This window comes from Heteronotia binoei, chromosome 5 (assembly GCF_032191835.1).
Source record: "Heteronotia binoei isolate CCM8104 ecotype False Entrance Well chromosome 5, APGP_CSIRO_Hbin_v1, whole genome shotgun sequence".
Classification (NCBI taxonomy): Eukaryota; Metazoa; Chordata; class Lepidosauria; order Squamata; family Gekkonidae; genus Heteronotia; species Heteronotia binoei.
In genome coordinates this window covers 3,801,561-3,828,036 of record NC_083227.1, presented here as the reverse complement: position 1 = coordinate 3,828,036, position 26,476 = coordinate 3,801,561, and the positions used below count along the sequence as shown (strand labels likewise).

The window sequence follows — 26,476 nt, the reverse complement described above, 5'->3', positions numbered from 1 at the left end:
GTTTGGCAACAAATCTGGTCATCTCCTTCGTTCGTTTCAAAATCATTGCCTCTCCTTCTTCTTCTGTATTTTCATATGTCCGTGTGTGTGTCCATCTGAAGGCCACGACGACCTCTGGTGACTGACCCCTGCTGGGGGCCTGGAGGATATTCAGGAAGGCAGCTAAAGAAAGCCTGCCTCTGCTTCCCCACTGCTGGTATTCCAAGGAGGTCTCCCATCCAAGTCCTTGCCAGAGTCCACCCCGCTCGGCTTCTGAGATCTGACAAGATCAGGCTTGCCAGGACTCTCCCAGTCAGGGCCCAGTTCCTTCTGCATTGTGACTCTAACTAGCCTCTCCTGGCAACTAACCCTCTGCCCACCCTCTCCCTACCTAGATGGCAGGGGGCTTGAGGAAGTTCTGTTTCACTGTCTCTGAGGAAGTGTGCTTCCACAACGAAGCTTCTACTCAGAATAAAACTTTGTTGGTCCTCAAGCTGAAACTGGACACAACCCTAAAAGAAGAAAAAGAATGCAGATTTATACCCTGCCCAAGCGCTTTTAACGTTTCTTTCTGATTAGAATAAGGTTTCTTTTGTGGATTTCAGCCTTTTACAGCAATTGGCATATTTTCAATACTTTTTGTGGTCTGTGGTTGACATTTAGATATGAACTAGGAGGAAAGCTCTTTCTACAGGCTAAGAGGTTGAATGGATCCCCCTTGTGTGGGTTCCTTGACAGGGCAGAAGAGAACTTGGACTGAAACCCTTTCAAAGAAATTCAAAAGGTTTCTCCCTTCTATGAGTTCATATATGCCTTTGAAAATTGTCACACTGACTGAATCTGCACACTCAAAAGTTTCCTCCCCCATGTGTGGGTTCTTCGATGCAGCTGAAGAGTGCTGCTTTAACTGAATGTTCTTTCACACTCTAAGCACTAAAATGTTCTCCCATCGCCTGCTCCCCTTAGCCTCATTGGAACCTACATGATGAGAGTTGCCATTGCAGTAACGGGGGGTGACGGACAAACGGCTTATCAGCACGTTCAAAGGGTGGGGGGGGGGGAGTGCTCCCATTGACTGGGATGGAGATTGAGAATTCTAAAGATTCTCCCCTCTGTGTGTTCTCTGATGCTGCTGAAGATTCCTCCTCTCACTGTATCTCTTTCCACACTCTGAGCACTCAAAAGGTTTCTCCCCTGTGTGGGTTCTCTGATGATCTTGAAGATGGCCACTCCGACTGAATCTCTTTCCACACTCTGAGCATTCAAAAGGTTTCTCCCCTGTGTGGGTTCTCTGATGATATTGAAGATTGCCCCTCTGACTGAATTTCTTTCCACACTCTGAGCATTCAAAAGGTTTCTCCCCTGTGTGGGTTCTCTGATGATCTTGAAGATTGCAATTCCAACTGAATCTCTTTCCACACTCTGAGCATTCAAACGGTTTCTCCCCTGTGTGGGTTCTTTGGTGTTGTTGAAGAGTGCTACTCCGACTGAATCTCTTTCCACACTCTGAGCATTCAAAAGGTTTCTCCCCTGTGTGGGTTCTTTGGTGCTGTTGAAGAGTGTTACTCTCACTAAATCTCTTTCCACAATCTGAGCATTCAAAAGGTTTCTCCCCTGTGTGGGTTCTCTGATGACACTGAAGATTGCCACTTGTACTAAATCTCTTTCCACACTCTGAGCATTCAAAAGGTTTCTCCCCTGTGTGGGTTCTCTGATGACTTTGAAGACTGCCACTCTGAATGAATCTCTTCCCACACTCTGAGCATTCAAAAGGTTTCTCCCCTGTGTGGGTTCTCTGATGATATTGAAGATAGCCACTTCGACTGAATCTCTTTCCACACTCTGAGCATTCAAAAGGTTTCTCCCCTGTGTGGGTTCTCTGATGATGCTGAAGATAGGCACTCCGACTGAATCTCTTTCCACACTTTGAGCACTCAAAAGGTTTCCACCCTGTGTGGGTTTTCTGATGATATTGAAGATAGCCACTCCGACTGAATCTCTTTCCAAACTCTGAGCATTCAAAAGGTTTCTCCCCTGTGTGGGTTCTCTGATGACGTTGAAGACTGCCACTTTCACTGAATTTCTTTCCACACTCTGAGCATTCAAAAGGTTTCTCCCCTGTGTGGGTTCTCTGATGACGTTGAAGACTGCCATTTGTGCTGAATTTCTTTCCACACTCTGAGCACTCAAAAGGTTTCTCCCCTGTGTGGGTTCTTTGATGATCTTGAAGATGGCCACTCCAACTGAATCTCTTTCCACACTCTGAGCATTCAAAAGGTTTCTCCCTTGTGTGGGTTCGCTGATGATATTGAAGATGACCACTCTGATTGAATCTCTTTCCACACTCTGAGCATTCATAAGGCTTTCCCCCTGTGTGGGTAATCTGATGTTGAAGACTGCCACACTTAATTAATCTCTTTTCACTCTCTGGGCACGTAAAAGTTCTCTCTCTCCTGTGGCTTTTTTGGTGCAGCTGAAAGATTCTACTCTGACTGAATTTATTACTCATTTCTGAGAATTCAGAAGGTTTCTCCTCTCTCTGTATTGTCTGGTGTACAAGGAGCTCTGATCTATTTCCGAAATACTTTCTACACTGAATGGATTTCCTTGCCTTCATTATCCTGTGCTTTGGAAAATGTACATTCTGCTTTCTTCCATCATATTTCTCAACCATACCACCAGCTTTCTTTCTCTTAGGTTTGCTTCGAATCCTGACAATTTTGTTCAAGTTTTCATTTTTAATTCTATGTGGCATTTTCTGATGAAGTTCCTCACCCTCCACATTCCTCTGCTCATCTTCTGCTGGGATAGAGAGAAAGAAACTGTTAACACTTGGAAAGGGAGTAAGATCTAACAGCATCTATATGACTATAGGAGGAAAGTTTGGCTGATCTGAACCACACATCCACCTTTCCCCAAGAATAATTAATATTTAAGGATACCTCCCCCACCCGTCTGTCTGCCCAGGCATCTCTTTTATAAGAGGCTGAATTAATCTAACTCGAACCTCATGATACCACTAACTTCTCAGCATCAGATGCTCAATATTTTCTGTCTCCCCAGACTCACATTCACGATGTCTCTGTGCAAAACGATCTCTTCTGAATTTGCCCTCAAGCACCACAGAGGGGAGAGACTCACATCTAGCCACTGTGAAGGCTTATCTGGTTTTTCTTTACATCAAGGTGTGTTCGATATGCTATTCAGACTGAACCATATCTAATTTGACTGGGCACTCTGCATTTGGGATATCTATGAAGATCTGCTTGTCTCTCTACATCCTCAGTTTAAGAACGACCTTGGCCTGAGCCCAGCTCATGGCTAGAATCACCTGGGGAGGGGGAAATCCAAGTAACTGTGATTTGTTATGCACCAATTTCAACCATTTAGCTTCAAAAGGATAATAGCAAATGGATTAGTCCAGGGGTGGCCAAGATTGCTTCACGTAAAAGCCACATGGAATTTTGGGATCTGCAAGACATGAATGTCAGATGTTTGAGGGAGGGAGGGTGGAAGGGAGGAAGGATGGGATGAAGGGAGGGTGGAAGGGAGGGTGGAAGGGAGGGAGGGAGGAAGGAAGGAAGGAAGGAAGGAAGGAAGGAAGGAAGGAAGGAAGGAAGGAAGGAAGGAAGGAAGGAAAGGAGGGAGGGATGGTGGGAGGCAAGGATGGTGGAAGGGAGGGAGGAAGGAAGCGAGGGAGGGTGGAAGCAAGGAAGGAAAGGAGGGAGGGAAGGTGGAAAGGAGGGAGGAAGGAAGTGAGGGAGGGAGGGAGGAAGGAAGAAAGGAGGGTGGAAGGGAGGGTGGAAGCAAGGAAGGAAAGGAGGGAGGGAAGGTGGAAGGGAGGAAGGAAGGAAGGAAGGAAGGAAGGAAGGAAGGAAGGAAGGAAGGAAGGAAGGAAGGAAGGAAGGAAAGGAGGGAGGGAGGGATGGTGGAAGGGAGGATGGAAAGCTGAAAGGGAGGGTGGGAGGAAGGGAGGGAAGGAGGGAAGGAAGGAAGGAAAGGAGGGAGGGATGGTGGAAGGAAGGAAGGAAGGAAGGAAGGAAGGAAGGAAAGGAGGGACAGATGGTGGAAGGGAGGAAGGAAGCGAGGGAGGGTGGAAGCAAGGAAGGAAAGGAGGGAGGGAAGGTGGAAAGGAGGAAGGAAGGAAGCGAGAGAGGGTGGAAGGAAGGAAGGAAAGGAGGGAGGAAGGAAGGAAGGAAGGGAGGGAGGATGGAAGGGAGGGAGGATGGAAGGGAGGGAGGATGGAAGGGAGGAACAGAGGGAGGGTGCAAGAAAGGGAGGAATGGAGGGAGGGTGGAAGGAAGGAAGCGATGGAGGGAGGGTGGAAGGAAGAGAGGAAGGGAGGGAGGAATGGAGGGTGGAAAGAGGAGGGTGGAAGAAGGAGAGGAAGGAAGAGAAGGAGGGAGAAGGAAGGGAAGGAGGAGGAGGAAGAGAAAAGGAGGGAGGAGGAAGGAAGATGAGGAGGAGGAAGAAAGGGGATGGAGGAGGATAAGAAGGTGAAAATGAAATCAACTACTGGTACTGGTCAGGTGGCTTGGATTGGAAAGTTTAATGAGAACTGCCTCTCCAAGCTGTGTGAAATAGCCACGGTTTGGCCACCCTGGACTAGTCCCTCAGGTTGAAAGTCCATTCCTTCCAGCCAGTAATGGAGTGAAAGCCATTTTGGCTTCCATTGTCAAAGTGCCAGTTTCTAATCATGTCAGTACATTCGGGACACATCTGGGGACCTGCAGGTTCGCTCTAAGGAATTTGGTTCCTGAACTCGCTCTGAGAGCAGCGCTGACGAAAGAGGAATTTACGGGGCCGATCAGAGCGCACGGAGCCTTTCTGCAACTGCCTTCACGTGAATACTTTAGGTGGAAAGAGTAGTTAGCAAGCCCTTTTGCATGCAGAATTTAAGAATGTGTTGGAGATGTCATTTCACCTTTTGTTGCTGCATACTGCCATATGGGCATTTCTGCCCCCTCCCCCCAGAGGTCAGTTCCAATTCTAGGAATACATGAAGTTTCCTTATCCTGAATCAGACCCTTGGTCCCTTGGAGTCAGTATCATCTGCTCAGTCCAGCATCGGCTCTCCAGGGTCTCAGGCAGAGTCTTTCATTTCACCTCCTACCTGATCCTTTTCTCTGGAGATGCTGCCAATTGAACTGGGGACCGTTTCATTCCCCACAGATCCTCTGCCAGGGAGCCACAGCCCCTCCCCAAGTGGTAGGACGTGCCTCAGAATGATGCAGTGCTATTCAGTATTTGGATTCATTCCTCATCACAACGGAACGGCACCCATGAAAGATCCTTACCCAGAGAGGCCACATTCCCGTAGTTCTCCAGCATGACTTCCTTGTACAGAGCTCTTTGTCCCGGATCCAGCAGGGCCCACTCTGCCTCCGTGAAAGAGACGGACACCTCCTCCAAGGAAAAGGGACCCTGGAAGAAAAAGCAGATTCCCTCCTCTTCAGAGATCATGCCAGGCAGAGATGGCACACTGGAAGGGAGTCGTCTGGGAAGGTATGGAAAGTAAGGCTTGGGATGGTTAAATGGAACAGTATTCAAGGGATCTCTCACACAGACCCTTTGTAGAAACAGAAGGAGCAAAAACGCCTCTGAGAAAATAGGAGGGACTTGGGCTGTGCCCCCCACCCCAATCTCTCCTACCTGGATTGCAGGTTCAGCAGCCGTTTCTACCCTTCTGAAAAGACGAAGGCTCAACAGCATCTCTTCACTGCCTGTTCCTGAGACAAGGGAGGAAGGAAGGTTGCTGGCTTATTTGTTCCCTGCTTCACACACCTCCTTTCTGGGGCTGTGAAACCTTACCATTTTTATTACATTCTGGGAGAGGCAGAAGAGAAGCACCAGGGACCTATGAGCCTCGGGGATTATAAATGCTGCCAGAATATTTCAGACTTCTGTGAGACTTGGGTTTTCTCTATGTCAGGGGTGGCCAACGGTAGCTCTCCAGATGTTTTTTTGCCTACAGCTCCCATCAGCCCCAGCTATTGGCCATGCTTGCTGGGGCTGATGGGAGTTGTAGGCAAAAAACATCTGGAGATCTACCATTGGCCACCCGTGCGCTATGTACCAGATGTGAATCAAGAAGTTCTGGAGAGTTGAAGGTAATAAGAATGATTTTTCAGAGTGTCTCTGGGCATGCTAAGTTCACAACCAGATTTTCAGCCAGATGCAACTTCAACAAGATATCACATCTGTCCCAAGTCCCACCCAAGACCCTCCCCAAAGTTCCTGGCAGTGCTGGGCCATCGACTGCCATCCCTCCTCCACCCCCTGCTGCCCACAGCAGCCCCCCAGGTGACTCTTCAAGCACAAGCACAGAAGCCACAGTTCCCCATTATTATTTGCCCCCAGGGACACATTTTCAGAGTTCGGCTGCCCTAGAAGGTGGAGGTTCCCTTTATGCACCAGGCTGAAGAGCTCTGCTGAGGCTGATCTACCTTCCCCCCACCTTAGCAAGTTGAGACTCTGATGGAAGGAAGGTGAGATGTGATTTTTTTTAATATAATGAGAGACACTCACCTCCAGGAATTTGTCTAATCTCCTTTTGGAGGCATCACAGTTTGTGGACATTGAGTGCCACCAATTAACTCTGTGTTGTCCGCCCCCCTGACCTGAACTCTCTACCCTCCACATTCACAGGCTGCCCCAACTGCACCCAGGCACAAGGAGTCCTTACCACAGGAGAGGGCATCTTGGGTACGCTCCATCGCCAGCACCCTCTGCCCCTGCTCCAAGGAAGCTCCTTCTGCCTCAGGGATTGCAGCTTCCATCTCCAAAGGTGGTCCCAGCATCTGAAACAGCAGCCAGGGAGAGGGGTAAGAGATGAAATGGAAAAGAGACCAAGGAAGGGATCCTGCCCCACTCCCAGACTCTGCACCCTTCTCTCAGCAGATTTGGGGAGTTATCTGCAGGGGTCAGAAATTCTCTAGCAGAAGAAGCTCTGGGCTATTATCTGGCAAGGAAACTTTAAGATAAGGTCAGATTTAAGGTCACCACAGGAGGTGGTGGCATCTACAAGCATAGACAGCTTCAAGAGGGGTTTAGATAAAAATATGGAGCAGAGGTCCATCAATGGCTATTAGCCACACTGTGTATATACGTGAGTGTGTGTGTGTGTGTATATTGGCCACTGTGTGACAGAGTGTAGGACTGGATGGGCCATTGGCCTGATCCAACATGGCTTCTCTTATGTTCTTATGATTTAGTTGCTTGAATTAGACATACAGGAGAGAATCCCCTCACCTGTTCTGCCTGCCTCTTCTCCTCTGCCTGACTCAGGAGGAAACCTTCGGCCAGGGCCACCGCCTGGGAACTGGTCTCCGGCCCACATCCTCTCACCCAGCCCTGCATTTCCTGGGGCAGGAGAGTCAGGAACTGCTCCAGGATCACCAGGTCCACGATCTGCTTCTTGGTGTGCCTCTCCGGCTTCAGCCACTGGCTGCAAAGTCCATGGAGCCGGCTGCAAACCTCTCGGGGCCCATTGGCCTCATGGTAGCGGAACTGCCGGAAGTGTTGGCAGTGTACATCTGAGGTCGTGGTGTCTTTAGCCAGGGCCTCTGGCACAGCTCTTTCCCAGAATTCAGCACCACTTCCAGCTGAGATGGGATGGGGAATCTTCTTTGCTCTCTTGCCAGCTCCAGGACCTTCTGGGTCCTGCTCTTCCATCTCCTTCCCCTTCTCTTGAGTCACCTCCGTCTCTGAAAAGCTGCCTTTATTAACTTGGCTACGAAGGGAGGCTTCTCCCTGAGGGGATGGAGAGAGAGAGACAGGAGTGTGTCAAAAGGAATATACACACACAAAAACCTGCAGACACATAGATGCACATATAAGTACAACCTCCGTTCCCCAAAAGAAGCAGGAAATAAAACACAAGTCCTTCATCCAGAGAATTATCGCAGTTCTCTCCCGGCCCCAGTATTCCCGCTCACCCTGAAAGAAGGGCCATTTTCCAGAGCCAGACTACTTGGAATAAATTCTATGCCAAGACTCTGAAGACCTTTGCATGGCTACTAATTATCTCAGTGGTGGAGATGGTAGTTGCGAGAAGCCAATCAGCATGAATGATTCATACATGTGATCCCATCTGGGATCCCTTACTGGACCCCCCAAAGGCAGGCTTCATAGTCTTGTTGGCATCTCCCTTAACGAGATCTGAACCCTCCCCTCCTGGGACTGTGCCCTGGCGTTCCTCCCTGTTGTGCTGCCTGGGGGGTCTGTGCCTCTCTCACCTGGCAAAGAGATCCCCTTCCTTCCCCACAGGTGAAATGGGGCAGGGCGATGCGTTTGGAGCAGGCGCGGTTCCTCCGTGTGTTTACATGCCATGTTCCTCACAGGGGTGGATTCTTGTGTGGCCTTTGTTCCTCCAGGCCCTGTATATATTGGGGGCGTGGCCACATCAGCAAGCTCCACCCCTCTCTGCCTGTCAGGGGAGTCGCCTAATGCTCTGATTGGTGGGCATGGGTTGTGTTTGCATGAGCACCAATGGGGTTGCTAAGCGCTCTCCTCCTTGGCAACAGGGGTATTTCAAATGTTCCTCTCCTCTGCTGGGCAGCCCCAGCCCCACACTGGCCCCACATCCGGAGGTTAGGATGGGGCTGCAGCCAGTGCAGGCTGGCCTTCCCTTCCCCCAGCCCCCACCCCTTCTTAACTCATCCCACTCCCCAAAAGGCCAGCTTGGGTTGTTGGTGTGCAGAATGAAAATGACCAGCTTCGTTTTCATATCAGTTTCATACAGTTAACTTTTCTTCCACTGATTATCGCTTATCCCCGACAAACTCTGCTTACAAAGCTGAACAAAACTGGTGCCTGACAGAATAACCAACCTCTAGGGGGCTGAAGCCAAAATAATCAACCAACTACTTTGAATAGATAAGGAAGAACGTTTACTACAGTACCAAAGAAATCCCTGAGAGATTGATCCAGGCCATCCTCAGAAGGCCCCCACTTTGCAAGCCCTTTATTCAAGAAATGCAGGATCAGCCCAAGCACTTTTCCCCTGCTCTTGGGAGAAGTTGAGAAGACGCTTGCAATTTAAGAGACATTTCGGGCGCTGCATATTATACTGGGAACTGTGCAACGGCTATATGCAAGAAAGAGATCGGAACCGTTTTATTAATCACTGAACATAAGAAATAATATTTGGAACTGTAGCAAAATGTGTTAGTGATGAATTCACAGTAGTCGATTGCGGTGGCTTCAGCTGTTTCTGTGTGTAACCTCCTGGTGGGGCCTGAAGTTCTCCCAGAATTAGAACCCACGTCCAGCAGGCAGAGATGAGTTCCGGGGGAGAAAATGGTTGCACGGGAGGGAGGTGGCTGACCAAGGACAGCCACGGATTGCCAGGATCCCCGCCGCCCTCCCCTCCAGAACCTAAAAGTTTATTCCCCCCCACCCTTCTCCTCCTCCAAGACTTACTTGCAAGTAAACTTTCCCGGGATCCGGCTGCTGCAGGCCTTTTCCCTCCTGCTGCAGCTTCTCTGCAACCCCACCCCAGTTCTCCTGAGTTCTGCAAAAGCAAACCCCTCCCCAGGAAAAGCCCTTTTCCTCTCCTGCCCCCACCCTCTTGCTCGGCCTGTCTAGCAAGCAGCTCCGTGGTTTTAACCCCTTCCGTGCTGCAGAGGAAGCAGAAACGTGTCTTGCTGCCGCCAGCCACGCCTTGTGCTGCTCAATGGGGCTGCTCGGGTTCACATGATCAGTAATCTATATTCAAGTGTTTAAATATGAAATGATTTATTTCTGATGCTGATTCAGTATCAAGAATTCATCGCTCTCCCCAGTCTGCCGTGAAAACGTTGTGACAGAAGAAGATACTGCATTTATATCCCGCCCTCCACTCCGAATCTCGGAGCGGCTCACAATCTCCTTTCCCTTCTTCCCCCACAACAGACACCCTGTGAGGTGGGTGGGGCTGAGAGGGCTCTCACAGCAGCTGCCGTTTCAAGGACAGAGGCTCAGAGCTGCCCACAATCTCCTTTCCCTTCCTCCCCCACAACAGACACCCTGTGAGGTGGGTGGGGCTGAGAGGACTCTCCCAGAAGCTGCCGTTTCAAGGACAGAGTCTCAGAGCTGCCTACAATCTCCTTTCCCTTCCTCCCCCACAACAGACACCCTGTGTGGTGAGTGGGGCTTTGAGGGCTCTCACAGCAGCTGCCCTTTCAAGGACAGAGGCTCAGAGCGGCCTACAATCTCCTTTCCCTTCCTCCCCCACAACAGATACCCTGTGAGGTGGGTGGGGCTGAGAGGACTCTCCCAGAAGCTGCCGTTTCAAGGACAACCTCTGCCAGAGCTACAGCTGACCCAAGGCCATTCAGTGCTGTTCAGCCAGCTCAGGAAAGAAGACTGAAGCTGGGTCCCCCCACCCCTTACTCATCCCCCTCCTAGAATAAAGATCTAAAATTCAATGAGGGGCGAAAGGGGTTTTTTTGATGATGAGATGAGTCTTTTTTAAAAAGACCATTGAGCGTTTCTGCGCCCCCCCCCCCCCCCCCCGAGAAAATCTGGTGGGACCAATAGGGCTTTGATGCCACAGAGCCACACTCTGCAGTTGCCCTTTCCCAAATGGGGCGGGGGGGGGGGAGCTGATCTCTGTGGTTTCTGGAGACAAGCACTGGTATTCCATAAGAACATAAGAGAAGCCCTGGCCTGGTGGATCAGGTCAATGGCCAATCCAGTCCAACACTCTGTGTCACACAGTGCCCCCCCCCCAAGGTGCCATAAGGAGGTTCACAAGTGGGGCTAGAAGCCCTTCCACTGTGCCCCCCGCCAAGTACCAAGAATACAGAGCATCACTGCCCCAGACAGAGAGTTCCAACAAAACGCTGTGACTAATAGCCACTGATGAACCCCTGCTCCATATGTTGATCCAATCCCCTCTTGAAGCTGGCTATGCTTGTAGCTTCCACCACCTCCTGTGGCAGTGAATTCCATGAGTTAATCACCCTTTGGGTGAAGAAGGACTTGCTTTTATCCATTCTAACCCAACTGCTCAGCAATTCCATTGAATGCCCACGAGTTCTTGCACTGTGAGAAAGGGAGAAAAGAACTTCTTTCTCTACCTTCTCCATCCCAATCATGATCTTGTAAACCTCTCTCATGTCACCCGGCAGTCGACGTTTCTCCAAGCTAAAGAGCCCCAAGCCTGTTAACCTTTCTTCGTAGGGAAAGTGTTCCAACCCTTTAATCATTCTCGTTCCCTTTTCTGGACTTTTCCCAATGCTATAATATCTTTTTTGAGGCGCAGTAACCAGAATTGTACACAGTATTCCAAATAAGACCGTACCATTGATTTATACAAGGGCATTATGATACTGGCTGATTTGTTCTCAATTCCCTTCTTAATTCTCTTCCAGAGCTCCAGGCCCTCCCTGGATGTTGGCAATCCTGTACCAACTGCGGCACAAATCACATGGCAGCCCCTCCCCCCCCAATCCTCCCACCTCAGTCTTTTCCACTTCCCCTCCTTCCCTGGTCTCCTGCCCAGGCCCTGCCGGGGACACAACCCCAGCAGTGCCCAAAAGCAAACCAGCACCAAAAAAAAGAGGGGGGGGGGGGTGAGTTGGACTCCCCCCCCCCCAAAATTAGGCTGGCCTTCTCTTGATTTTGCAAAATCGAGTTTTTGCAGAGTTTAGGGTCTTCAGATATGTAGTCTCGATGGAAACTCTCTTTAAGAAATAGCTGGAATGGATTTCACAGTCACTATTTGTATATTAAAGAGAGCGATCCGTTTGCCGTCTTCTGATCAGAGCTTTTGGCAGCCTCTATTAGTTTTATTGCATGGTGTTGCCATGAAGCTGTGGATACATTACTTCTGTGGTGTCACCTGTGGCCAGGTATATCATGTGCGATTTGATGCTGCATTTGGGGGGATCAGATGCAAAAACTATGAGGATCCGTGAGGATTCATAGTTTTGAACCCTATTTTTGCAGCATGGTGTTGCCGCGAAGCCGTGGATGCGTGATTTTTCTGGTGCAAGCAGTGTCCCTGGACATGATATGTGGTGATGTTGGGGAGACCCCAAGCAAAAACCCTGAGGATTCATGTGGATCCGTGCCTTGTATTCAAGTTTTTGAAGTAGATTTATACCCCGTCCTTCTCTCTGAATCAGTCTCAGAGAGGCTCACAATCTCCTTATCTTCTTTCCCCACAACAGAAACCCTGTGTGGTAGGTGGGGCTGAGAGAGCTCTCCCAGAAGCTGCCCTTTCAAGGACAACTCCTACAAGAGCTATGGCTGACCCAAGGCCATTCCAGCAGCTGCAAGAGGAGGATAGGGGAATCAAACCCAGTTCTTCCAGATAAGAGTCTGCACACTTAACTGCTACACCAAATGGGCTGTGTAGTGGTGCCACAAATACGTGGATGCATGATTTTTGCAGTGCTGCTGATAGTCTAACACAAGGGTGTCAAACATGCAGCCCAGGGGCCGAATCAGGCCCCCCAGCAGATGGCTGCCATCTGCTTCCTTCTTCTCTCTTAATTCCTGCATGCTTTGCAAGGCTTGCTCAATTGCACAGGAAACCTTTTTTGTTGATTTTTATGGTGCTGCCTATAGTCTAAGACATGTTTCTATTGTATGATGGTGGTTTTCTTTCATTTCAATGTAAAAATCATGAGCCTGCCTTCGGCGGGGGAGGGCGGGATACAAAAAAAAATTTATTATTATTATTATTATATGAATGGATAAGGATCTGTCTAGATCCAACTTTTACTTTTCTCCATATTATGGGATTATGAATATCAGGAATATCATATGAATGGATTTTTCATGTACATAAAAAACCATCTAGAAAGAACATGGATCAGGACCGGCCCTCCCACAAGGCATGTTAGGCATTTGCCTAGGGTGCAGTCCCGGGGGGGGGTTGCCAATTGGGAGCCCCTCCCCCGGTAACTTGCAGAGGCCTTCCCTGCTCTCACTCCAGCTTCCTTACTCTCACGCCATCTTTCTCGCTCTCAAGCTGCCTTCCCTGCTCTAGGCTGGATTTCTTGCTCTCCTGCCCCCTTCCCTGCTCTCGCACCTGCCTTCTTGCTCTCACGCCATCTTTCTCGCTCTCAGGCCGCCTTCCCTGCTCTCACACTGCCTTCCCCACTCTAGGCTGGCTTTCTTGCTCTCCTGCCCCCTTCCCTGCTCTCGCACCTTCCTTCTTGCTCTCACGCCATCTTTCTCGCTCTCAGGCCGCCTTCCCTGCTCTCACACTGCCTTCCCCACTCTAGGCTGGCTTTCTTGCTCTCCTGCCCCCTTCCCTGCTCTCGCACCTGCCTTCTTGCTCTCACGCCATCTTTCTCGCTCTCAGGCCGCCTTCCCTGCTCTCACACTGCCTTCCCCACTCTAGGCTGGCTTTCTTGCCCACCTGCCCTCTTCCCTGCTCTCACGCCATCTTTCTCGCTCTCAGGCTGCCTTCCCTGCTCTCGCACTGCCTTCCCCACCCTTGGCTGGCTTTCTTGCTCTCCTGCCCCCTTCCCTGCTCTCGCACCTGCTTTATCACTCTCACTCCAGCTTCCCCACTCTCCTGCCGCCCTCCCCGCCTCCGTCTCTCCCCCCTTGCTGTGCAGGAGATGGGGTGTAGGCCTGCCGGGGGTGCAGCGCTTCTAGGGCCGGCCCAGACAAGGATTCTGCTTCATACTGATGAAAGCCATAGCATGGCATCCGCTCTTCTGAAGTTTGCTGTTCGTGAACTCAGCTTTGGGAATGTTGTGCAAAATTTGTTACTAAGATCTCCATTTGAATCGATGTATGTTAAAAGCAGAGACATTGTCAAAGTTCTATTTTTGCAAATCTACTTCTCTGGAGGTTGGCAACTGTGTCCCACTTGCAGCACAAATCCCCAGCAGCCCCCCCCCCCCCCATCCTACCTCTGGCTGCCCTGTTTTTCCCAGCCCCCCTGGTCTCTAGGCCGGACCCTGCCAGGGGTGTAACCCCAGGGGTGCCCAAATGCAAAGCGCCAGCAAACCCAAATCCACCCCCCCCCAAAAAAAACCTAGGCTGGGCTTCCCTTGGCCCTCCCAGGCAAAAAGGCGGAATGCAAACACTCCCCCCTCCTCCCCCAGGGGCACCCCCCCCCTTACTTGGTCAGCAGAGCTCAGACGACAGCGAGGGGTGGGCAGGCAAGGATGCGCTGCAAGGAATATACCCCTCCCATAGATGCATCTGCAGGGGGGAGACGGGAAACACATGTATGGAAGAGCAATGCCATTGGCTGCACTCCCTGACATGGGATTGATGGGGGGGAGGGACTTTCTGTAGAAAGAGAAGAGGGAGGAGGAAACCATAGAAGCCTGGAGCATCCTGGAGGGAAAATGGGGAGTCTTGTGGTGAGGATATTGTGCCTATTGTGTACTTTGGCCTGACAGGCTTATTTAACCCCTGCTTTTTTGTGTTTTCACATTCTCATATGCCTTCTTGCGTATGTGTCCTTTGGAAGAGCTGTGCATTTCAGTGTCAAGAGAGACTCTTGACATTTATCTGGAATCACTTTCACTTTCCACTGTCTCTGCTTTGCACCGCTTCTATCTCTATGTAATGAGTGAAGCATTCTTTCTGCCTAGTCTCGGGGATGGCCAAGGTAATCTCTGCCTGATTATGTCTGCACCTGCGAGAGGCCTGGGAAGAACTCGTGGGGGAGGGATCGCTTCCTTCGTGCCTTGGGTTTGAATAGATAACGGTTGCTACAATAGGTATAAGTAGAGGGCAAGTGCCCACCAAAGCCAGTTTTTGCAAGACCCGTCTTTCCCTGACTTTCATGTATCAATAAACAGCTATTCTTACAAATGGACTGTCCTTGATTATTCAGCTGTTGGGAACCTGACATTCAGTTTCACAGGTGGAAAAATAATCTCTGTTCTGTTATTCCATAGGCACAACTCAGAGTCTTTTTACTATTCTGTTCTTGTTTTTAACTGCCACTTTAACTGCTTAGGTCAAAAGTGGCCAAACTTGCTTAAAATAAGAGCAAAACAGATTATATGTCAGGTGTTTGAGAGACACAAGGCATGAACAAACATTATACACGTCTTTTAATACTTTTTTTTCACAGAAAGATAATACATATGTATGCCCTTGACAATACGAATGTGCTAGGAGACGACTTTTTTAAAAAACAAAACCTGGGAATAACAGTCCCCATAAGACCATCATAAGGAAAGGTTAGGGAATTATTTTTTTACACCAGTGGGAGAAGGATACACACAAGCATTATATAACTCTCTCACCTCCATTTGCATCATTATATATCTCTCTTTGCCATGACACCTAGGTTAGTAAATACAACTCCTCCAAGAGCTATGAAACTAAGGGGGCTATCCAGCACTGCCCCCTTTAATTCCATCTCTCCTTCCAGTGACTCTCTCAGTTCTTGCACTGTCTTTCCCCGCTCTAGGTCCCTGGGTGACCTGTGTGGTGGAGGAAAAGCGCTTGCAAGCCTGCCTATTTCCCCCTCCTTCCGCCCTTCACTCACGGTGGAAATATCTGCCTATCTATGGGTTAGTGCTCAGAGGCTGACTGTGATCCCAGTGTGAAGCAAGCTTACTTGAGAGTAAGCCTGCATTAAGTTCCTCCTTGACCTCTGGGAGCGGCACAATATGCATGAAAGAGCCACGTGTGGCTCCCAAGTCAACAGTTTGGACACCCCTGGCTTAGGTTTTACCAGCTGCTTTCGTCCAGACTCAGCTATACTTATGACCAGTGAGTGATGCCTCTCCTTCTTCTTCTTCTTCTGTATTTTCATATGTCCGTGTGTGTGTCCATCTGAAGACCATGATGACCTCTGGTGACTGACCCCTGATGGGGGCCTGGACTATATTCAGGGAGGTAGCTAAATAAAGCCTGCCTCTGCTTCCCAACTGCTGGTATTCCAAGGAGATCTCCCATTCAAGTCCTTGCCAGAGTCGACCTTGCTCGGCTTCTGAGATCTGACAAGATCAGGCTTGCCTGGTCTCTCCCAGTAAGGGCCCAGTTCCTTCTGTATCTTGATTCTAACTAGCCTTTCCTGGCAACTAACCCTCCGCCCACCCTATTTCTTTGGTTTCAAAACAATTTATTTTAATAGCCGTTCTCCAATACTCCTAAGTCAAGATATTAATTTAAAAAAATTTTTTTGCACAAAATGGCAGCCGCAGTTTTTCTGTCAGTTTAAAATCTTTTTTTCCTTTTTTCTCTAAAACAGCACCAAAATTAGTTTTAAGTATATAGTCCAATAGTTTTTACCTTTTAATGATGATATCTGCCGGCTCTGCTATTTTTCAATGTCCAAATTTCTTTTTATTAACTTTTAAAATATTGACCTTCTTTTAATGGCGTCTGATACTTCTCTATGGTTTTGGGTCCTAGAGAGGGCTGGAGGACTTGTTGTTTTTCCCTTCTCTTAATGGCGCCGTGCTTTACTTCCCTTCCTTTTTTGACATGAAGTCTGGTTATCTATAGTTATGAAGTCTCACGTTGTTTCAAAGTCGCCAGCTCAGCCGATCTTCTGGGAGGAGCTTTCTGTTCAAACTGCAGGCATGCCAAACAATGTTTATTTTTCCTCTTTGAAGCTTGTTTCTCACAATTTTAAAGTCCAAATTTCCACCCCTCCTTTACACTCCTAGATATATTATTGCTTTTGTGGCTTCAGACCTTTGCTTTTAAATTTATGTAGTCTTTTATTCGCCCCGGAGTGATAGATATAGATCTAAATTAAATCTTGGGGGAAAGCCGACAGGAGATGATGTCGGAGCGGGAGTAGCAGAGTGAGGGAGATGACTTGCCCGACACAGGGCTTCAGGAAAGAAAATCAGGCCGACACGTGCAACTAGTGCCAAAAGGTGTATTAACATATATACACGACAAGTGCTCTCTTGTGCAGTCTATACAATATCACCTCCACGGACAAAGTGCTTCGCCTAACCACCATCTCACAGGGAGAGACCTGTGTGATGCACACACAGATCATATATAGTCCAAGCAGCCAATCCTGGCCATGCTGACTCAGCAGATTGCATCACTTGGCTTCTGCCGGCTCAAGCCGGTCTGCTGATCAGGTCACTGTGACCTAGCCTGGCAGCTAGATCACCAGCTGTCATACTGTGGCTGTCAGACTGGGTTTATGTAGATTCTTGCTCCAACACACCTCCTAATCTATTTAAACCCAGTGCACCAAAACACTTTACACAGTTTACATACATGTCCACCAGCAACATTACAGTTCATATTTACGTAGCTCGGAACCCTTTCCGGAATTCGTTCAGGAACTCATCATGATTGTAAAACACATCATCGTGTTCCTGTTCAGCCAGCTCTTTCAGACGCTTGGCTTCAGCCTCCATCTCCCTTGCCTCGCACTCTGCCACCCAGGCTTTCCATTTCTTAGCCTTTTCTTTTAACATTTCCTCTAATCCGGGTGGGTCTGGATTGACAGTCAGAGTGACATAGGGACACTTGTACCTAGCGGGACGTTGGCCTTTGGTGGACCTGGCAGACACCCGTGGCCCTGTGCTTGGACCAGCTTTGTCTTCTTCGGGTTGCTCTGTTCCCACCTCCTGGGCTGGTTGCTCTGCCCCTGTAATTGGGTGTTGAACCTCCTGACTCTCACACTTTACCTCCAGTTCCTGCATTTGAGGCTCTGCCTCCTGACTCTGCTCGTCAGGCTCTGTGCCAGCATTCGGCTCACCTTCTCCAGCCCCACTGGGTGCCACCTCCTGGGCTGGAGTTCTGGGCTGCGCTCCAACATCGTTATCGCTACTTGGCAGCAGGACAAATTGTTTCTGCAAGGAGTGCAACCTTGGCCAGCTGCTTTCTTCATTGAACTGGGCACTCTTACTAAGTGTTATCTTGCTTTTGCTATTGCAGAAACGATAACACCTGGCCCTTGGCTTGTAGCCCAGAAAAATTAGGCTCTCTGCCCGGACATCCCCCTCCCCGCTACTCGTGGAGTGGATGCCAACCCGAGCCCGTGACCCAAAGACTTTTAAAGAACTCAAATCTGGGGTCTTGTTCAACAGTAACCTGTAAGGCACATTTTTCACAGTATTACACCAAACCCTATTTTGCAAAAAAACAGCTGCATGTATGGTTTCTGCCCAATAGGTCATTGGCAGTTGTGCATCCTCTAACATGCAATACATCACATTCTGCAATACAGCCCCATGCCCATTTTCTCGGGGCGTTGCCGGGTTCGTCAGACGGTGGGCAATGCCCTTGTTCTCCAGCCAACGTTTCATCTGGTTAGATAAGAATTCCCCCCCTCTGTCGGTTTGTACAGCTAGGAGATTAACCCCTAATTGTCTCTCCACTGCTTTGACCCACTTGGTGAATGTCTTATACACCTCAGACTTATGCACCATGGTGAAAACCCACGCGTACCTCGTGTGGTCGTCGGTGGCCACCAAGCAGTATCTCCTCCCCGACAGACTCTTTGGCAATGGGCCAATAACGTCTAAATGGACTAGTTCCAGGGCTCGTGTGCTTTCCCTTGAGCTTTCTTTAGCAACAGCACACGCCTTGCTTTTGGTCTTCTTGCAGACCTGGCAATCCAAGTAACATTTGCAAGGATTTACTTTCAAACTAGGCACGAGCTCCAGGGTTTTCTTTAACGCCCTAAATCCGCAGTGCCCAAGTCTCCTATGGAGCAAATGTATACAATTATTGTGCACAGGCTCATTCGACACCTGAGCCACCTGGGCACAATCACTCTGGACCACATACAGTTTACCTTCCCTCTTTCCTGTCACAAGCAACTTTCCCCCACCTCCCAGGATTTTGCAGCAGGTTTTCTCAAATCTCACCTGGTATCCCTGGTCAAACAGTGTGCTAACACTCAACAGGTTAGACTGCAGTGAGGGTACATACAACACATTTTGCAACATACATTTCAGTGCAGGAAATTCCACATTGCCTGAGCAAACAGAATTGGCAGTGGTCCCATCAGCCAATCTCACATACTTATGCTCAGGACTGTCAATGTTTTTCAACAACTCCTTCTCGCAGCAGAGATGGCTCGTTGCCCCGGAGTCTAAAATCCAAGCAGACCCTGTGCTCTCTACTGCAGACGTGACCAGCCGGGTTGCTTCCTCACACGGGCTGGCGGTCCTCCGCTCTCGCCGCACACGCCCCCGCCTCTTCTCCCTCTCAGGGCAAGCTCGGAGCAGGTGCTGCGACGACCCGCATCCATAGCAGCGACGGACTGCAAACGCAGTCGGCTCCACTTCCTCCACCTTCGGACGCCTGCCAGCAGCAGAAGCTGGCTCATTCTTGGCTGTCTTCCCGGACACACCGATAACAGCACGCTGCCCGGCCGACACCCCCGGACAGCTCACGGCCGCAATTCTCTCTTGGAAGTCAAGCAGGTGGGCACAGACGTATTCCATGGTCAGGGTCGCTACGTCCACCGTCTCCAGAGAAGTTATCAGGGGAGTGTACTCAGGTGGCAACGACGACAGCAAAATGTACACTCTGTCGTCCGGAGCTACAGTCTTGCCTCTTGCCTCCAGCTCAACGAAACAGTCCGTTAGCCGTTTGATGTGATCTTTCACACACCCTCCAGCCGGCATAACGGTGCGGAACATCCTCCTTGTCAAGGCCATGAGGGAACCAGCAGTGGTGCTAACATGCACCGCACTCAACGCGTCCCAGGCAGCCTTGGGAGTGTCCTTCCCTCGCACATAAACCAGCTGGTCATCTCCTATAGATAGCACTATGTTGGCCAGTGCCTTATCCGATAACACAGTCTCGGCAGGAGATAAGTCAGCAGGGGGGTTACTCACGAACAGCCATTGCCCTTCACGCTTGAGGTAGTGTTGCATTCTCAGGCTCCACACCGCGTAGTTGGCTGAGGTGAGCTTCTCAACGGCTACTCCAAGCTGTTGCTGAGCCATCGTGCCGACTCCTCCTCACAGCTGGCTGCCGACGTCCCTCTGGCTCTCAAACAGAGAACGGTGGTGCTTCTGTGTCCTTCACCGGCGTTCCTCGCCTCCGGCTCTTTCCAAACTCACAGTCAGCTCAACTCTCAACTCTCTCCTCCGCGCAGCGGAAGCGTCCTGGGCCCATAACCCTGTCGGAGCGGGAGTAGCAGAGTGAGGGAGATGACTTGCCCGACACAGGGCTTCAGGAAAGAAAATCAGGCCGACACGTGCAACTAGTGCCAAAAGGTGTATTAACATATATACACGACAAGTGCTCTCTTGTGCAGTCTATACAATATCACCTCCACGGACAAAGTGCTTCGCCTAACCACCATCTCACAGGGAGAGACCTGTGTGATGCACACACAGATCATATATAGTCCAAGCAGCCAATCCTGGCCATGCTGACTCAGCAGATTGCATCACTTGGCTTCTGCCGGCTCAAGCCGGTCTGCTGATCAGGTCACTGTGACCTAGCCTGGCAGCTAGATCACCAGCTGTCATACTGTGGCTGTCAGACTGGGTTTATGTAGATTCTTGCTCCAACAGATGAAACGTCTCTGGTTTGGGAGGACTCGTCTCAAAGAGATGAAGGGTTGGCTGCTATTTTTCTACCGGGTACCTGATCTGAGTTGTCCACTGTGATGGTGACAAACAGTATGGACTGTCTGACAGATTCTCGAGGCGGTAGGAGGGAGGTGGCGGGCCTAGCTTGCCTGGGAAATTATAGATGTTTGTATGCAAATGCTAGAAGTGTCCGAAGTAAAATTGGTGAATTGGAATGTTTAGTGTTGGGAGAAAACATAGACATTGTGGGAATTTCAGAAACTTGGTGGAATGAGGAGAATCAGTGGGACACGGTGATTCCTGGATATAAGTTATATCGGAAGGATAGGGAGGGAAGGGTTGGAGGTGGGGTGGCTCTGTATGTCAGAGAGGATATACGGTCCAGTAAGACTGAGGTCAGAAAATTAGATTTCCTTTTAGAAATGCTTTGGGTTGAAATAGAGGGCCCAAAAGGAAATTTAACTATGGGAGTTTGTTATCGCCCACCAAATCAAAAGAGAGAGGACGATTATAATATGATGGAAGGATTAAAGATAGCGGCTAAACGTAAAAACTGTGTCGTAATAGGTGATTTTAACTACCCACAGATTGATTGGGTCAATATGTGTTCTGGTCGAGAGAAAGAGATTGAGTTTCTTGATGCTCTCAATGACTGTGCTATGGAGCAAATGGTCTCAGAACCTACCAGGGGTGGGGCGATCCTGGATTTGGTCCTAAGTAATGCCCAAGACTTGGTGAGAGATGTAAAAGTGATTGCGCCGCTTGGGAACAGTGACCATAATATTATTGATTTCACCGTTTGTATAAATAGGGAGTTGCCCAAAAAGACCGCCACAACCACCTTTAACTTTAAAAGGGGTAAATTCTCTGAGATGAGGAGGCATGTGAGGAGGAAACTGAAAGGAAAGGTAAATACGGTCAAAACCCTTGGGGAAGCTTGGACGCTATTTAAAACTATAATCCTAGAAGCTCAGATAAAATACATACCACAAGTTAGGAAAGGCACAAACAGGTATAAGAAGAGGCCAGCATGGTTAACAAACACAGTAATGGAAGCTGTAAAAGGTAAGAAGAACTCCTTTAAGCGATGGAAAACCAGTCCAAGTGAGATTAATAAAAGAGAACACAGGCTGTGGCAAATCAAATGCAAGACTGTGATCAGGCAGGCAAAAAGGGACTATGAGGAGCATATTGCAAAAAACATAAAGACCAACAATAAAAATTTCTTCAAATATATTAGAAGTAGGAAACCAGACAGGGAAGCACTGGGGCCCTTGGATGACCATGGGGTAAAAGGATTACTGAAGGAGGATGGGAAAATGGCTGAGAAGCTGAATGCATTTTTTGCCTCCGTCTTCACCGTGGAAGATGAGAAGTGTTTGCCCGCCCCAGAACCACTAATATTGGAAGGGGTGTTGAAAGACCTGAGTCAGATTGAGGTGACAAAAGAGGAGGTCCTACAACTAATAGACAAATTAAAAACGAATAAGTCACCGGGTCCGGATGGCATACATCCGAGAGTTCTGAAAGAACTCAAAGTTGAACTTGTGGATCTTCTAACAAAAATCTGTAATCTTTCATTGAAATCTGCCTCCGTTCCTGAGGACTGGAAGGTAGCAAATGTCACCCCCATGTTTAAAAAGTGTTCCAGAGGAGATCCGGGAAATTACAGGCCAGTCAGTCTGACTTCAATACCGGGAAAGTTGGTAGAAACCATTATCAAGGACAGAATGAGTAGGCACATTGATGAACACGGGTTATTGAGGAAGACTCAGCATGGGTTCTGTAGGGGAAAATCTTGCCTAACTAACCTGCTACATTTCTTTGAGGGGGTGAACAAACATGTGGACAAAGGAGACCCGATAGATGTTGTTTACCTTGACTTCCAGAAAGCTTTTGATAAAGTTCCTCATCAAAGGCTCCTTAGAAGGCTTGAGATTCATGGAGTAAAAGGACAGGTCCTCTTGTGGATCAAAAACTGGCTGAGTAATAGGAAGCAGAGAGTGAGTATAAATGGGCAGTCTTCGCAGTGGAGGACAGTAAGCGGTGGGGTGCCGCAGGGCTCGGTACTGGGTCCCATGCTCTTTACTTGTTCATAAATGATTTAGAGTTGGGAGTGAGCAGTGAAGTGGCCAAGTTTGCGGATGACACTAAATACTTCAGGGTGGTGAGAACCAGAGAGGATTGTGAGGAACTCCAAAGGGATCTGTTGAGGCTGGGTGAGTGGGCGTCAACGTGGCAGATGCGGTTCAATGTGGCCAAGTGCAAAGTAATGCACATTGGGGCCAAGAATCCCAGCTACAAATACAAGTTGATGGGGTGTGAACTTGCAGAGACTGACCATGAGAGAGATCTTGGGGTCGTGGTAGACAATTCACTGAAAATGTCAAGACAGTGTGCGTTTGCAATAAAAAAGGCCAACGCCATGCTGGGAATTATTAGGAAGGGAATTGAAAACAAATCAGCCAGTATCATAATGCCCCTGTATAAATCGATGGTGCGGTCTCATTTGGAGTACTGTGTGCAGTTCTGGTCGCCACACCTCAAAAAGGATATTATAGCATTGGAGAAAGTCCAGAAAAGGGCAAGTAGAATGATTAAAGGGCTGGAACACTTTCCCTATGAAGAAAGGTTGAAACGCTTAGGGCTCTTTAGCTTGGAGAAACGTCGACTGCGGGGTGACATGATAGAGGTTTACAAGATAATGCATGGGATGGAGAAAGTAGAGAAAGAAGAACTTTTCTCCCTTTCTCACAATACAAGAACTCATGGGCATTCGATGAAATTGCTGAGCAGACAGGTTAGAACGGATAAAAGGAAGTACTTCTTCACCCAAAGGGTGATTAATATGTGGAATTCACTGCCACAGGAGGTGGTGGCGGCCACAAGCATAGCTACCTTCAAGAGGGGTTAGATAAAAATATGGAGCAGAGGTCCATCGGTGGCTATTAGCCACAGTATGTGTGTGTGTGTGTGTGTGTGTATATTTGGCCGCTGTGTGACACAGAATGTTGGACTGGATGGGCCATTGGCCTGATGTAACATGGCTTCTCTTATGTTCTTATTACCTTCAGTTCTTTTATCCTTCTTCGCACTGCTCCTTAAGTTCTCAGATGTTAAGCAGTCTCATAGAAGCTTTGTATCTTGGTGGATTTAAGCCAGTTAACGGCCTCAGAGATCCTCTGTAGACGATGGAATACAGTCCTTTTCGGGGGACTCGTTGAAGCCAAATAGACACCCCACTGGAGTTCCTCGTCAGCCAAAGTAAATCCCTTCAGAACTTCACATGTATGTCTTAGCCCCCTCCCTGCTTATAAGGGTAGGCAGCAGGTGTTGAAATCACCTTCTCTGCCCAGAACAGAGGTTCTGATCTGCTGAAGTGCAGCTCAATCCTCCATGACCAAAACCGGAAGCTCCCTGCCCACCCCCTTTCTACCTAGATGGAAGGCTTGAGGATATTCTCTTTCACTAACTGAAGAAGTGTGCTTGCACATGGAAGGTTAAACTCAGAATAAAACTTTGTTGATCCTCAAGCTGACACTGGACACAACCCTAAAAGAAGAAAAAGAATGCAGATTTATACCCTGCCCAAGCACTTATAACGTTTCTTTCTGATTAGAAAAATATTTATTTTGTAGATTTCAGCCTTTTACAGCAATTGGCATCTTTTCAATACTTTTTGTGGTCTGTGGTTGTCGTCGTTTAGATATGTAGGAGGAAAAGCTCTTTTTACAGTTGAAGAGGTTGCATGGATCCCCCTGTGTGGGTTCCTTGACACAGCAGAAGAGAACTGCTTTGACTGAATCACTTGAAAGAAATTCAAAAGGTTTCTGCCCTCTATGAGTTCATATATGCCTCTGAAAATTGTCACGCTGACTGAATCTCTTTTCATAATCTGAGGCCCTGAGCCGCCTCGGTGGGGAGGGAGGGATATAAATCAAGTAAAATGAAATGAGAAATGAAAATCTGCACACTGAAAAGTTTCCTCCCCCGTGTGTGGGTAATTCGATGCAGTTGAAGAGTGCCACTCTAACTGAATCTTCTCTCACACTCTAAGCACTGAACTACTTCTCCTGTTTGGATTCTCCGATGCATTACTGTTCTCCCATCGCCTGCTCCCCTTACCCTCACTGGACCCTCCGGGATGAGAGCTGCCATTGCAGTAACGGAGGGTGATGGACAAACGGCTAATCAGCAAGTTTAAAGAGGGGGCATGCTCTCAATCATTGGGATGGTGTTTCTCCATCATGAAAGCCTCACTTCGGGTTATTAACAAGTCCACGAGTGACGAGCCGGGACCGGACATTGAGAATTCTAAAGATTCTCCCCTCTGTGTGATCTCTGATGCTGTTGAAGATTCCTTCTCTGACTGAATCTCTTTCCCTACGCTGAGCACTCAAAAGGTTTCTCCCCTGTGTGGGTCCTCTGATGACGTTGAAGAGTGCTACTCCAACTGAATCTCTTTCCACACTCTGAGCATTCAAAAGGTTTCCCGCCTGTGTGGATTCTCTGATGACTTTGAAGATAGCCACTCCAACTGAATCTCTTTCCACACTCTGAGCACTCAAAAGGTTTTTCCCCTGTATGGGTTCTCTGATGCTGCTGAAGAGTGCTACTCTGACTGAATCTCTTTCCACACTCTGAGCACTCAAAAGGTTTTTCCCCTGTATGGGTTCTCTGATGATGTTGAAGATGGCCACTCCGACTGAATTTCTTTCCACACTCTGAGCATTCAAAAGGTTTCTCCCCTGTGTGGGTTCTCTGATGATGTTGAAGACTGCAACTCCAACTGAATCTCTTTCCACACTCTGAGCATTCAAATGGTTTCTCCCCTGTGTGGGTTCTTTGGTGCTGTTGAAGATTGCTACTCTGACTGAATCTCTTTCCACACTCTGAGCATTCAAAAGGTTTCTCCCCTGTGTGGGTTCTCTGATGATGTTGAAGAGTGCTACTCTGAATGAATTTCTTTCCACACTCTGAGCATTCATAAGGTTTTTGGCCTATGTGGATTCTCTGATGATGTTGAAGATGGCCACTCCAACTGAATTTCTTTCCACACTCTGGGCATTCAAAAGGTTTCTCCCCTGTGTGGATTCTCCGATGATTTTGAAGATGGCCACTCCGACTGAATCTCTTTCCACACTCTGAGCACTCAAAAGGTTTTTCCCCTGTATGGGTTCTCTGATGATGTTGAAGATGGCCACTCCGACTAAATTTCTTTCCACACTCTGAGCATTCAAAAGGTTTCTCCCCTGTGTGGGTTCGCTGATGATATTGAAGAGTGCTACTCTGACTGAATCTCTTTCCACACTCTGAGCAGTCAAAAGGTTTTTCCCCTGTATGGGTTGTCTGATGACGTTGAAGATGGGCACTCCGGCTGAATCTCTTTCCACACTCTGAGCATTCAAAAGGTTTTCCCCCTGTGTGGGGTCTCTGATGATGTTGAAGACTGCCACTCTTACTTAATCTCTTATCACTCTCTGGGCACATAAAAGTTCTCTCTCTTCTGTGGGTTTTTTGGTGCAGCTGAAAGATTCTACTCTGACTGAATTTATTACTCATTCCTGAGAATTCAGAAGGTTTCTCCTCTCTCTGTATTGTTTGGTGTACAAGGAGCTGTGATCTATTTCTGAAATACTTTCCACACTGAATGGATTTCCTTGTCTTCATTATCCTGTGCTTTGGAAAATGTACATTCTGCTTTCTTCCATCATGCTTCTCAACCATACCACCACCTTTCCTTCTCTTAGGTTTGCCTTGATTCCTGACAATTTTGTTCACGTTTTCATTTTTAACTCTATGTGGCATTTTCTGATGAAGTTCCTCACCCTCCACATTCCTCTGCTCATCTTCTGCTGGAATAGAGAGAGAGAAACTGTTAGCACTTGGAAAGGGAGTAAGATCTAACAGCATCTATATGACTATAGGAGGGAAGTTTGGCTGATCTGAATCACACATCCACCTTTCCCCAAGAATAATTCATATTTAAGGATACCTCCCCCGCCCATCTGTCTGCCCAGGCATCTATTTTATAAGAGGCTGAATTAATC

General features: G+C 48.5%; 1 protein-coding gene across 1 annotated transcript; it reads right to left on the bottom strand.

The window, feature by feature from the left end:
* Nucleotides 1–1,075: 1,075 nt before the first annotated feature.
* Nucleotides 1,076–25,916, bottom strand: LOC132571565 (zinc finger protein 208-like). Its single transcript, XM_060238365.1, is given in 3 exon segments — nucleotides 1,076–2,781; nucleotides 24,552–24,613; nucleotides 24,745–25,916. Coding segments are annotated over 3 exon segments (2,940 nt in total).
* Between the last annotated feature and the right edge of the window lie 560 nt (nucleotides 25,917–26,476).